Source organism: Castor canadensis, chromosome 4 (assembly GCF_047511655.1).
Source record: "Castor canadensis chromosome 4, mCasCan1.hap1v2, whole genome shotgun sequence".
NCBI classification, from domain to species: Eukaryota; Metazoa; Chordata; class Mammalia; order Rodentia; family Castoridae; genus Castor; species Castor canadensis.
The window spans coordinates 185,208,883-185,222,279 of NC_133389.1; the positions used below are offsets into that span (position 1 = coordinate 185,208,883).

General features: G+C 45.2%; 1 protein-coding gene across 4 annotated transcripts in view; it reads right to left on the reverse strand.

Moving 5' to 3' along the window:
* The window catches only part of Hdlbp (high density lipoprotein binding protein), a 64,511-nt gene that overhangs the window by 29,191 nt on the left and 21,923 nt on the right, over positions 1–13,397 (reverse strand). For 2 of the 4 annotated variants that reach the window (XM_074072265.1, XM_074072266.1), the window contains 3 exons: positions 4,040–4,104; positions 2,479–2,591; positions 284–441 (listed from right to left, as the gene is read on the reverse strand). In XM_074072265.1, coding sequence (XP_073928366.1) covers positions 284–441; positions 2,479–2,554 — 234 coding nt within the window. In that variant the 5' untranslated portion in view covers positions 2,555–2,591; positions 4,040–4,104. Of the gene's footprint in view, positions 1–283; positions 442–2,478; positions 2,592–4,039; positions 4,105–5,737; positions 7,067–7,634; positions 7,775–13,397 lie in introns of those variants that run through there. The other 2 variants (XM_074072264.1, XM_020185408.2) reach the window with 2 other exon arrangements.

A 13,397-nucleotide genomic window follows, 5' to 3' on the forward strand; every position in this document is an offset into this window, starting at 1 on the left:
GTTGCAATGATCAGAAGTACAAGTACCCCATGAATCTGACAAATACTGCCTGCATCCAACTGTGTGCCAGCCGCTGAGGTGCCTGGGAGGCAGAGTAAGCATGGCAGAAATTGTGCTCTACAGGAGTATGAGGCAGGTGAGGAAAGGGAAGACTGATTTTGTCTGAAGAGCCCCTCCCTTTCCATACTCAAAGCACATTCATGTTTGCATATTCAGAATCCTTCCATCAGATCCTACTGCTTCCTTTGTGGACGGACAGGGTAAGAAGGCATGGTGACATTACCTGAGTGATGACAGAGGCCTTGATGGGTCGGATCTTGTTACTCCAGGCTCCAGCAGGTTCCTGGGCACTTTCCAAGCAGGCCGCTTTCTCAGGAAGTGGAGGGAAGGCATCCTTGTAAGTTGGAGGGTCACTCTCCTCTTCTGAATTTAAAGTGGCAACTAGACCAGGAGGAAGACACTATTTTTAGCATTGTATGAAAAAAATAACTTGGAGGGTTTTAGTGGGAGCCCTTCACTAAAACGTCAACTGTTTGAGTGACTGGCCTTTCCCTCCACTCTCCTCATTCACAGTAATGGAAAAGGGTCCCAGCATCTTTTCTGTGTGAACTGGACAGGACCAGACTCCCAATCCAGCTTAGCTGTGAATAGTCAGCACAGATACTGAGTCCCATTCCTACACTGGAGTGAGAAAGTCTCTTGAAGGCAAGCCTTGCCACAGAGACTTTCAGATCCTCAAGAGTCTTCTAATACAGTAATAAAACAAATCATGACTGTAACAGTGCTTTTAAATTTGCAAAAAATAAAATAATGGTAATGCTAAACAACAGCACTGTACAGAACTGCCTCTGAGGTAGACTCTAGTTGAGTTTCCACTGTAGTATAAAATGGTAAGATTAACTACCTTGGGAAATGCAGTCTCTGATTTCCCTCCATCCTAAGGTAGAGAATAGCAAGACTTGTGGAAATCCAGATCCCTGATTCTTAATCACTTCCATTTTCAGTAGTGCCCTAATAGTTCTTTTTGTCCCATTAATCATGATCTCCATGAGAGCAAGGGCATGATTGTTTTTGGATAACCCCAAGTCCCCAGGGCTAAGCAGTGTCCAGCAATTTCAAGTCCACTAAAAACACTGAATGAATGTACACATGGAGAAAACCAGGTGACCTTTGAATGAGATAGGCCTATGTCTGAGTCCAGGTTTGCTGCTTCCTAACTACAGGCTATCTGCTCCAGGCAGTGCTGGCATGACCAGAGGTTGGATTCTTTTTTTTTTTAAAGACAGCATCTCACACTATGTAGCCCAGGCTGGCCTGAAGTCTCAATCTTCCTGTCTCAGCCTTCTAAGTGCTGAGACTACAGATATGGCCACCACACTGGGCTCTAAGGGCCAGATTCTTCCAGTGCCATCTTCTCTCTTTAGAAGAGAGAAGAGATACCACAGACCTCCCAGAGCAGCTGCACTGAGGAGAAAGATCCCAGCCTCAGGCACTTGGAACCAGGTGAGCAGCAGCAGCCAGGGCTCCAATAGTGGCCACTACAAATAAGCATGCAAAATGTGGTGGTGTGATGGAAGAAGTAAGTCTTAAATTTTAGTTCATTTTAAATTTAAAATCTCAACCTTAAGAATGTCTGTAACAACTTGGAATGAAACCATCTACTCTTACCAGAAAAACTTAAGTAATCTAAACGAGAATTTTAGATGAAAATTTAACATTCAAATCAAAATGTTCTTTATTTGTAAATACACCAGATTTTGAAGGAAAAGCAAAAGAACATAAAATCAGAGGGTTTTTTTTTTCCTTTTTACATTAAAGAGACATTGCAATGAGAAAGTCTTAGATGTATTAGTTTAAGTAAACTATATTAAAAGCTAGGTGTGGTGGTACATGCTTATAATCCCAACACTTGGGATGATGAAGGAGGAGGATTATGAGTACAAAGCCAGCCTGGGCCACACTGTGAAATCCTGTCTCAACAAAACAACAAATTCATTCCACTTGTTTCTTTTTACTTAATATGGGTATCAGAAATTTTCAAATTGCATATGTGTGTGGCAGTCTATTCTACTGGGTGGTGTTCTTGATCTTGGCTAGCAGCTTTGGAGAACTCAGAAGTTAGGGCCTGGCCTTTGTCCTCAAGGAGGCTTGATAATGCTAGGATACTTCACGGCCCATAATTGAGACAGCAATTTTGAAAAGGATCCCATTAATTACCAAGAGTTAAATCCACTGGATCTCTAATAAATTTCACCTTTTATATCTCACTGTACCTGTATACATCCCTATGTCTGGCCAGTTCCCACCTGCATATTCATCAGAGCAAAACCAGAAAGTACACAAGATGGTAGGGTCCTGACTCCACCCAGCAACCACAAGCCCAGAATACACTTCTAGAAAGGGCAGAAAATTTGGAGGGGGCTTGGAGGTAGAAGTACCCCAGAAATTAACAAGAAAAGCTTGTAAAGGAGCTGTCACCTTTGATTTGTTGCGGAACCAGTCCACTTCGGTGTTCAGCAAAACTCTCTTGGGTCAAAACTGCAACAGAGCTCATGGTTGATCTCACACCCACACGCAATCCAGGTAAGCCACTACAGCAAGAAAGGAAATCAAGGAGGGAAAAGTCCAAGTACTGCCAACTCTCAACAATCTGTATGAGACTAATAGCAGAAGAGTTTTAGCTAGCAAACTACATCTTAATTTTCTTCACAAGCATTTTTTTTTTCCGGTGCTGGGGTTTGAACTCAGGGTGTACACCTTGAGCCATTCCACCAGCCCTTTTCTGTGATGGGATTTTTCAAGATAAGTTCTTGTGGCTTCAAACCAGGATTCTAGATTGCAGGCGTGAGCCACTGCCGCCTGGTCTCCTCACAAGCTTTAATGTAAACTGATACCCAAACTCTCACCAAGGATGAATAGGGAAAAAAATGCAAGTAAAGGACAGTCCTTGGACATCTGGTTAACTGTTGGATCAGAAGTTGCCTATCACAGAGAAGACAAGGCTTTGGTCAAGACAACCAGTGCCAGAATGTCCAGGGGTTACAGTATGCACCCACCTCTGCATGGCAGGGCAGTCTGTATCTCCAGGGGCTTTAGTGACATAGTCTGTACCACACCCCAGGGGCCCTAGGATCACTGGAACCTACCACCTGCCTGATCCAGTTCCCACACAGACCAATACCTGGGTCATTCTTTTAACAGTCATCTCCTTCTGTTATTTTGTCGATTTGTTCACCACATGCCTCTTGAGCTTACAAAAGCATCACATGACAGTTGCTACAAAAAGCCAGCCAGGATCTGCAAGGTGCTTGGTGCCTGTCCAAGGCCCAAAGAGAACCACTTCCCATCCTAAGAGGTGGCAGGAAGCAGCACCCTCACAGTGCTTTCTCTGACATATAATAGGCCCACGTATTGTGCTAGATGCCTCAGGCACCTGCTGACTGATTAGTTCCTGTATTCTGTCTCCTAGGTGTGGGAGGGGACTTACAGGTCAGAAAAAGTGGTGGGAGCCCAGGCCCCAGACCAAGAGTTCCTCAGTTCAGGATAGCCACAGTGCCCAGCAATACACTGGCTCTGAAGGCTATAGCTCTGTTATTTGGAAAATCTGAAACAATTCAGCACTGAGACAGAGATGTTAGCTTCTATACCTTCCCCCAAGTTCTACATTAGCTTCATACAACCATAACAGGGAAAAACCATTTTTTTTTTCACATAATTATGTACCAAGTGTCTCACTTGTACCACCTTGGCTTAAAAAAAATAAATAAATAAAAGGTAAAAGAGCCAAGTAATTTAAACCGCATTCCTAGTAAGACCCAAATCGAGATAATTCTAACAAACATAATTTACATATAAGAAAAAAAAAGATTTAAAAACAAAAGGAAGCCAGAGGACACATGTCTCAGACTGATTACGCTAAGAGGTGAAGCCTCAGATATGTCTCTGATGATACAGAAGATGAAAGTCCACGTAGGCTAAGGAAATACACATTCTTGTGCTCCAGGCATAGGAAGTCTTTGGGCAGGGCAGTCAAACTTACCAGCAAAATGGTCAGTAGCCAGAAAGTCCGTCCCGAGGCCGCCTCTGTCAGCCTGCCAGCTTTTGCTGGTATGGGATAGGAAGGAAAAGAACAGGGAGAAAGAAAACCAGAGAAAAGTTACTTATCTGCATTTTGCAACTCAGATCCTTTTCTCTCCCAAGCAGGAGGGATTATAATCTTTTTAAACTTCAGCTACTAATACCAATACTTGGGCAAGTTTCTTAGGAAAATAAATGAAACCTCTACTCTTAGGCCATTAGCTTCACACAAAACATATTACAGAAAAACCTGAACATTTTGAGAATTCAAGATATTGAACTCTTAGAAGACAACTCTTCTAGGGACCTGAGGAAGTGGTCCCTAAGTGCCAAAACTTTTAAGTCTTATCATTCAGAAGTAAAATCCTCACAAAATTGATGGCTTCCCCTGCTGGTTAAACCTTCTTTCCTGGACCCTGGTAACTTCTAGTCTGCTGAGCAGGCTGGGCTGCGGTATCAGCCAGTATCACATCAGGATGACAAGCGCTCCTGTCTTTTTAAGAATCTTCTGAACTTTGCAGTTCCTTTGTTCTTGCTGTTATCCTGTAAAAGTCCTTCAGCCCCTTCTAATCCACAGGGGATTTAGAAACCAGGTCATAAAATTGTAGGATTGGAAGAACCTTCAAAGGCTGTCTGAGGAGGACCAAGGACTACTCTGTAAAATGAGAGGGTGTGGGTCACCTTGCCTTGGGGGCCTTTTGGATGGGTGAGGCCACCAGGTAGGTCACCTGCTGCTGCATGCAACCCCATGCACTCCTGAATTTGCAAAGGTGGGCTTTATGGCAGCTACGAACTCTGAGTCTAAAATGAAAAGACAGCAGTAATACAGGATTGTCTACTCCTGCCTGTGCAGTCCCTCTACCGGGCTGGTAACTTGCCAGGCTTCAATGTTACTTCTTCAACCCAGATGCCCACCCCCTTACCAAGCTACAGTCATCTATGTGACCTCAACTACATCCTTATCTCTGTGTTGCCACTGACCAGGTCCCTGCTTTCTAGGAGGAGGCAAGTCTCGAGGGCTCAGCCATAGCTGCACAAGCCTACACGATGTCATATCACCTTGCACCAACTGCAGCAGCACACAGCTGTGCTGGACCAGGCCTCACTCTGCCCCAGTTACCAATCTCTTCTGACTCTCATACACCTTCTGGGAGTTCATTCTAAGTAGCCCTCATATTGATGCCATTGGTCCAAGTGGCTTAGGAAAGGAAGCTCCACACAGCTAAGCCTACGTGACCAAGGGAGAACTGAAGTAGGCCTCCAGTGCTCTTCACATGTACAAAGGCCCTAGCCAGCACAGTAGACTTGACCTCCAGAAAAATCCAGAATGACTTGACAGGAGACGCTGAGGCCCTAGCTTCCAGATTTCAAACAGCAATTTGAATCTTCTCAGAGGCTGAGAAGAATGGATTCAATTACAGACATATTTTACACACAGGGTTCCAGTATTATCTAACAAGACTGCTTTTTTCACAACTCAAAACCCCATATTTGAAGACTTAATTTTAGACAGTTACCTGATGACCCACATGTAAATGCCAACCTCATCCCTACAATGACCAGTTTACTCTTTCTATGACATGCTCTCAACCCAGTGGATCCCAGTCCAACTGTCTGCCTGCCTCTGGTTAACAAAGTAGAACTCCAAATCAGTCCTCACCTCTATAGCCACTGCTGTGAGCTTTGCCTTCATTGAGGACAGCCAGCCAGAGGCCTAGTGTGCCCCTGGATGCCCATGCCTCACCGAGTCACTCCAGGCAAGCAAGCCGTCCATCCTTCTCCACTTGCCAAGCCTGCAGGAGAACTGAGGAAGGCCGTCCTCAAAGAACAGAGGCCTGGCATTTTGGTTCCTCAGATTCTCACTGGATTGAACCATATTGCTCAAGTCAGGATTTGAAAGGGACCTTGGATAGTACTATAAACCAGTTTTCAAATACCACCACAGGAACACATGGTCTTCAGAGGCTCCCTTTGCATGGCTGACAAGGTTGTGACTCAAGAGATGACAAAGTCTACAGCTTCTTTTCCTTTCTGGCCAGAGAGATGGTCTCCTTCCCATAAGTCCATCTCATCTTCCTCCCTCAGGGTCCCCAGTCCCTCAGAACTGGACTACCTTCCCCACAGGAATCTAGGGTTAGTCAGCACTCAAGTCCCCAGTGCAAACCTCAAACTATTCTCTCAACTTGGATTTTATGTTTTGTTTGCCAGAGTGAAAATGTCCACAGGAAAAAAAGAAAAAAAAGTCATCTCTTAAAAATGTAACCAGGCTGCAAACAGAACTAAAGAAAGATGTAGAAGACAAGGGCTTCCTCTTACAACTTAAGAACTGGGGAGCAGCTGGGGCTCACGCAAGGGAGAAAGGTGAAGTTGCAACAGCTGTGTATTTATGCTGGAAACCTGGTGCTAAAAGCAGACGACAAGTCTTTTTAAATGAAGAATTCTACTTTTTTGCTTCTGTACAAAGTATTTGATTCCCCTGTTATAAGTTTTGTCAACTACTTATGCAAGGTGCAACCGTCTGCAAAGAGAAATCATCGGTAATGCTCCAGAAAGAACTAGTCAGCCCCAACTAATGAGGCTCTCAAGCGCTTCATACTCCAAGCAGAGTTGGGTATGGAGGGCACAAAAAACCCTCCAGCTGAGTTCCAGGCTTCTCTCCCAAAGTTAAAATTTCTTCTTTTCATGCCCTCAGAAATCTTGCGCGAATTTTTTTTAAGCACTCAAGACCACAAACTCCTGAACAGGAATAAAATGCAGCTCGGCTGAGAGGTCCCGAACTCAAGAGGCCGGTGCACACGAAGGCCGGCCTTGCGCTTCAGCAGCTCTGGAAGTCAGACCCGGCCGGCCGGGGAGGAACTTTCGCAGATGCCACCTCAGCACGGCCCTCCCACCGGCCACGAGCGCCCGCGGGCGGGGACAGGCTTAAAGGGACAGTACCCCACTCGGCCTCCCTGCCTTTCATCCAAATTCGGTATTTTTCCGTAATGTATTTTTCATCCGCGGACCCTGGGGCGCGTCCAACTTGCCCTCGGGCCGAGGCCCCGCCCGCGACCACGTAGCCCAGCGCGGCAGGTGGAGGTGCGGTGTGGCGCTGCCCGGCAGGCTCGGCCCGGGGCAGACCCCGGCCCTCTGCGCTCCGAGAGCCGCGGCCCCGGCCCGCTGCACGGCCGGCGGGTCGCGGCGGCCGACTGGGGGAGGGGCCGGGCCCGGCCGCCAACGTCACCAACCTGGGCCAGGTCGCGCCCCTCCCCCACCGCGCTGCGGCCCGGCGGCCCGGTGAGCCCGCGGCGGCGGAGGCCCGGCCGGCGGCGCGCCGCGGACTTGGGAAAGTTTCTGCGCTCCGGAGCGGCGTCGCGGCCATGCGCAGTGTGACACGTAGCGGCCCCCGCCCGCCGCGACGGCGGGAGACGGGGCGCCAGCTGGGCTGGAGCGCGGGGGGACGCCGACTAGGGGCCGGGCCCCCGTCCGCCCCGCGCCCGCCACGTCGGCCGGCCCGACTGCGCCCGCCCCCGGCGCCCCACTCGCGCCCGCGGCCCTCGGCACCCCCCGCTCCTCACTCGTGGGTCGGTCCGCGCGTGAGTCCGTCCGTGCGTCAGTCCGTGCTCCCCGCCGCCACCGCCGCCGCGCGGGAGAAGCCGGGACGCTCCGAGGCGCGGCGCCCGGGCCGCCGCTGCTATATAGGGCGGCGGCTCCAATCCCGCCGAGACACGTCAGACCGGCCGCCCGCCCCGCCCGCCGCCGCCCGCCCGCCGCGGGTCCCCTGAGCGCCCAGGAGCCGCCAACTCTCCAAGTTCTGAGGCCTGGCGGGGGTCGCGGAGTTGGGAAGCTAATCACTCCGGGAGCGCACAGGGCCAGCGCCCCGCAGGAGCCCGCTCCAGAAGCCGAGGTCACCGACAACACTGCACCCCGAAAGAGAAGAGAATGCTCCAAGGACACCATGCTGCAAACGGTTGGCCCCAACCATTTTCACCGTCCCCAGGTTGGCTAGCTGGCTTTGGTCTCGGGGAACTGCCAGTGGAGCCCACTCATTCCCTCAGGATTCGGTTCCTCTCCTCCCTCATTTTTATGAACTATCCCTGTTCCAACTCCTCAGCTACCAATTTAATCCCCTCCAGAAATCCTTTAGGGCCCCATCTCTACATGCATACAAAAGATGGGATGTGCCTACTGTGTGTCTACCCTGGAGAAAGAGGAGTGGGCAGAGCAAAAACCCTTGCTCTCAGGTGAGAAAGGGGGTCAGTTTTGCACCTACTGTGTGCAATGTGTTAGGATACATGGAGGAATTTGTAGATTCATCAGTTAGCATCTGCTGAGTTAGCACGTGAGCACAGTCCTGCCACCCACACCTGGACACATAACCATCTCACATAGGGCAGCAAGGTCAGTGAGACAGCCTGCAGCCACCAGATGGGTGCTGTTCAGGATGACCTAAAGCCGGTAAGGAGTTTCCAGCAGCAGAAGGTGGAACCAGGTGCATTCTTATAGTGGAACTCTGATATGTAGAAAGGACAGCAGAAGCCTCCGATAGTTTTCACTTTAAAGCTGCCAAGGGCTTGCATTATGGTTGGCAGCAGTGGACAAAATAAGCGTCCACACTTGGTATATACTTGGAAGGTAGCACCAAGAAATCCTTATTAACTGAATGTGGGGATGGACATTAAGAATGGCACAGAGGGAGCTGATGGAGTGGCTCAAGTGGACAAGTTCCTGCCTAGCAATCGTAGGCCCTCAAGTTCAACCCCCGGTACTGGGGGAAAAAAAAACAAAACCCAGAACAAAAAAAAAAAAATGCAGAACGGCACAGAGGTTTTTGGCCTGGGAAATTGGGAAGATCTGCACTCACTACTGGGCAGTGGGGGGAGGGGGCTAAAGGGTAGTGGAGAAGGAGGCGTGTGATGCAAAGAATCAGTTTAGGCTGGGGAATGGAAGTGTGGGGTGTCATGTAGGAAACTACTTGCAAGCTGAAGTCAGGGTTCAGTAGCCCAGGTGCCAGAAGCACAGCTGGCAGGAATGCCATGGCACTTTATGACATAACTCAGAGAGGGAAATCACTGAAGGCAGGTAAAGTCCATTGCTAAGAAAGAGCCAAGGGCATTGTTGTCAGAGCAGTGCCTGAACTTGCCAGCAAAGTTAACTGGGTAGAAGTCTTCAGCATTCCCTTCTGTGCTATTACTGTGGTCTGCAGGGTGTCTTTCCCTGGAGATTAGCCAACCAGCAACTAGAACAAGTGTGTGTTGTTGTCCTTTTGTTACTGAGGACTCAGTGCTGTGGAGAGGGAGATGAAGAGGGGTATGAAGGGTAAGCATTCAGAACAGTCAATAGGTTTGCTGTCAAGGGGCTTCCAGTGGAACTAAGAAGTCAACTCAGGTAGAAGCTGGCACAGTGCCTGATGTGCAAGAGATCTCAAAGAACTGTCTAGAAAATATGTAATTAGGGCTGGGGATGTAGCTCAGTGCTAAGAGTGCTCTCAAGACCCTGGGTTCAATCCTCAGCACACCACAAACAATAAAACCATGTAGTTAGTTTGGTGTGGTGGTGTCCGCCAATAATTCCAGCACTCAGGAGGCTGAGGCAGAGGTTTGAGAGTTTGAGGCCAGCTTGAGCTACATAGCAAGACCCTGCCTCAAAAATAAATAAATAAAACAAAAACCTAAAAATAAAAGGGCTGGAGCTCAAGTGGTAGAGTGCCTGCCTAGCAAGAGTGAGGTCCTGAGTTCAAAACTACTACCAAAAAAGTTCTTTAAAAAAGATGTTATAAAATCAAGTATTAAATGTGTGCTATAAAACATCCCAAAATGCTTCTGTGCTGATAATTTTAACCAGCTTTTTCTTCCTAGGTAGCTTTAGTGACATTGAAACTAATAGTTTATATAGAGGTGGTCTTTAAGACTTCCCTGTCCAGCAATATCAACTAGATAATGTGTGAACTCTCTGGCTGCCTCAAAAAGTGAACATTGGTCTGTGACATTTGAGTTTTCATCCCACAAGGGACAAGGGAGAAGTTTCTGGTCTGCTCAAGGTAAAATGATAGAACAGAGATATCTACCAACATTCCAAAATTATGATCCCCAAAAGGATCATATTGTCAAAGAAGGTAGGTCCAGGGAGCAGGGAGGGTACTAGCATGGAAACCACTAGATGTTCTTTCTGACTGGCCTGGGTCGGGAGGTGAGAACATCTTGAAGAGCTAGAGACATTAGATAAAATCCCCACCACCCCTTTGCCTAGGAACCCCAAGCCCAAGCTAAAAAGTTAATAAACAGAAAGCAAGCCCATTCAAGAAAGAATAAATTTCATACCAGGCTAAAAGCCCAAAGTTACATAGTTAAAAATAATCAATTTTTAATAATACAAATAAATCTTAAAAGAAGTTATGATGAATGAAATAGGATTACACTCAAGGACTTCAGGTGATCGAATAGAGACTATTAAAAAGCATAAAAGAGACATAAAACATAAAATGGCCTTAAAAAAAAACAAGAGATAGAATAAATTAAAGAGAGCTAAGCATCATGGAATAGAGGATGAGACAGCCCAACATATTCTAAAGAACAGAAGAAATACTGGGAAAAAGTCTGAGAAAATTCTACAATGTTGTAAAGATACAACATTCCTCTCTTTAAAATAAAAAAACCAAAAACGACAGAACAAGAAGCCAGCAGGGTAATTTAAACTGATCCACACCAAAACACTCCTAGTGCTGAGGGATGGGGCACATTCAGCGCTGTTTGATCAACTATCCTGAGAGTGGTGGTGGTAGATCAGGACAAAGAAATCTTTTCATTCCTCTTGATAGCTGAAAATCTGAAATTATATATGTGGATCATACTATTTTTCTTAGTGTTAACCGCTTTTATGATTAAGTTTACATAGACTTGTAACATATTCCAATGCTGAATATGTCAAAACTAGAATCTTTTCACTCAGATATGTTTATTACCATATATACATGCAACTCAGCAGTCTAAAATAAAGTAGCATGAGTTCCGATGAGAGAGAAACAAATAGCTGTCTGTAGTCCAGTAAAGCTGGACTGTCTGTAAAGCTGGCTTCCTTTACATTGACTTGTTCTTTGTCCACTAATTATGTCAGTTTCACTTCTTTTCAGGAAGTGACAGAAAGGGTAACTTAGTCTTTTCTTCAATGATACTGTTACTTTGACTTTTTTCTTGGGGGCATGTATATCTAGGTAATGTGAAAATATGTATCTTATGTTCAGCTCAATGGCAGGCACCCACATGAGAAGAGACTGTATAAAAAGTGCCAAATTTGTTGACAGTATTCCTAAATTCAGAATCTCACTCCACTGTTTCAGTTACCTTGGCTAGTTGTTTAAGTTCTCAAAATTTACATTTTACACCTGCAAACTTTAGGGGCCTTTTCTGTAAGTTGTACCAAGAACTGAAAGAACCTGTCCTAGAATAGGTATCTCAGTATTGGGAATTAATTTAATTCCACTAAATGAACACACCACAGACCACTAAATGAATAACTAATGTAGCACTCTACATTAATTTTATAAACACTGAAATAATCAGCATATAATGTGTATAGCTGAATAAAGAATACTTTTTAAAGATTTTGTTTTGGTGGTATTGGAATTTGAACTCAGGGCCTTATGCTTGCTAGGCAAGTACTCTGCCATTTAAGCCACACTACTAGCACTGAGTAAAAAATATTTACTTAAGCCTAGTTCAAGAATGTGTGTCATGGACTGGGGGTGTGGCTCAAGTGGTAAAGTGCCTGCTTAGGAAGCATAAGGTCCAAACCCCAGGACCACCAAAAGCAAAACCAAACAAGAATATGTGTCAGATGAATGTCTTTTAAAGAGGATGGGGCAAATGTGAGGTTCAAAAAAGTTAATGGATTTCCATATGTGCTGGCCAATGTGTGTAAGCCACATGTGGCTACTGTTACTGAGATGTGGCTAGTCCCAAACTGACGTGCTGTAAGTCTAAAATACACACCAGATTTTTTAAAAAGTCAGTATGAAAGACACAATGTAAAACAACTTAGTAATTTTTATACTGATTACTTGTTAAAGTAAGTGAAATGAAGTGTATTATTAATATCACTTGCTTTTTATGTTTTAAAGTAGATATTAGAAAATTGTAAGTTATTTATGTGCCTCATCTTATGTTCTTATTGAGTGGTAGTGCTATAGTGTGACTATATTTTCAAACCACAGCTAAAATATAACCTGACAAAAGGGTTTTATTTCTTAATATTAAACCTTAAATAGCAGTCTTAAAGTAAAAAAATAACCTGAAGTCATTTATTACAGATCGTTCGCTTCTAATGAATACATTTCCATTAGGGGAAAAAATACAAATGGTGTTCATTTGGGATGTGAAAGTATCTCGCCTACCACACACACACTCAAGGGCGTGTGGCACTCCTGGGGAAGAAGTGAGCAAGTTGGACTTACAGGATATCTTCCAAGAATTTTAAGAATCCATCTAAAAAACAAATAGCAACAACAACAAAAAAATGGGCAAAAGATGCAAACAGACCTTTCACAGAAATGTACGAAATTTTATTTAATTTGTGTAAAAGAAAATGCAAATGAAAAATAGGATGAAATTCTACATATTACCTCTCAAGCAAAAATAAAGTTTGACGACTGTTCGAAAAGTGTGGGAAATAAGTGGCTGGAGGAATAATTTGTGATTTCTTTGGAAAGCACACATATTTGATTACATATTGACATTTAAAATATACATGTTCTTTGATCAACAATTCCTTTTGAGAATTTCTCACATGTGCGCCAAAGACACATGTTACCGAAGCATTTTTGTAGAATCAAGATTGGGCATTTGTGTTACTTTTGTCAGTAGGGGACTAAACAAATGGTACAGTAGGAATGTCATAAGTGCCCTCTATAAGTGACCTACTGACACACCAAGTCACCCCAGTAAACAAGACAATTGATGCCTGGCCCCACTAACAAATAGTCTGGTCTCTCTGAGCTGCAGCTGTACCACCAGGGATGTTGTAGCTTAGGAAGACTCCACTGGGCTTACTCTCAAACCTGCTTGTTAATGTTACCACATTTTAAAATAGCACAAAATAAGATTGGGGGTGTAGCACAAGTGGCATAGTGCCCAATTAGGAAGCACAGGACCTGAGTTCAAACCCCAGTACTGTCAAAAAAGAAAAAAAAAAAAGGGTACAAATAAAATACCAGGAAACATTAAGTTTACCACACTGAAATTTTCAGGAAGCACAAACTGCTTTTTAAAAATGTCAGTTGGGGGGAAATCCTTAAAATCTCAAAGAATCATACATTGTAATTGCTTTTAAGTTTCTTAAATTCTTTT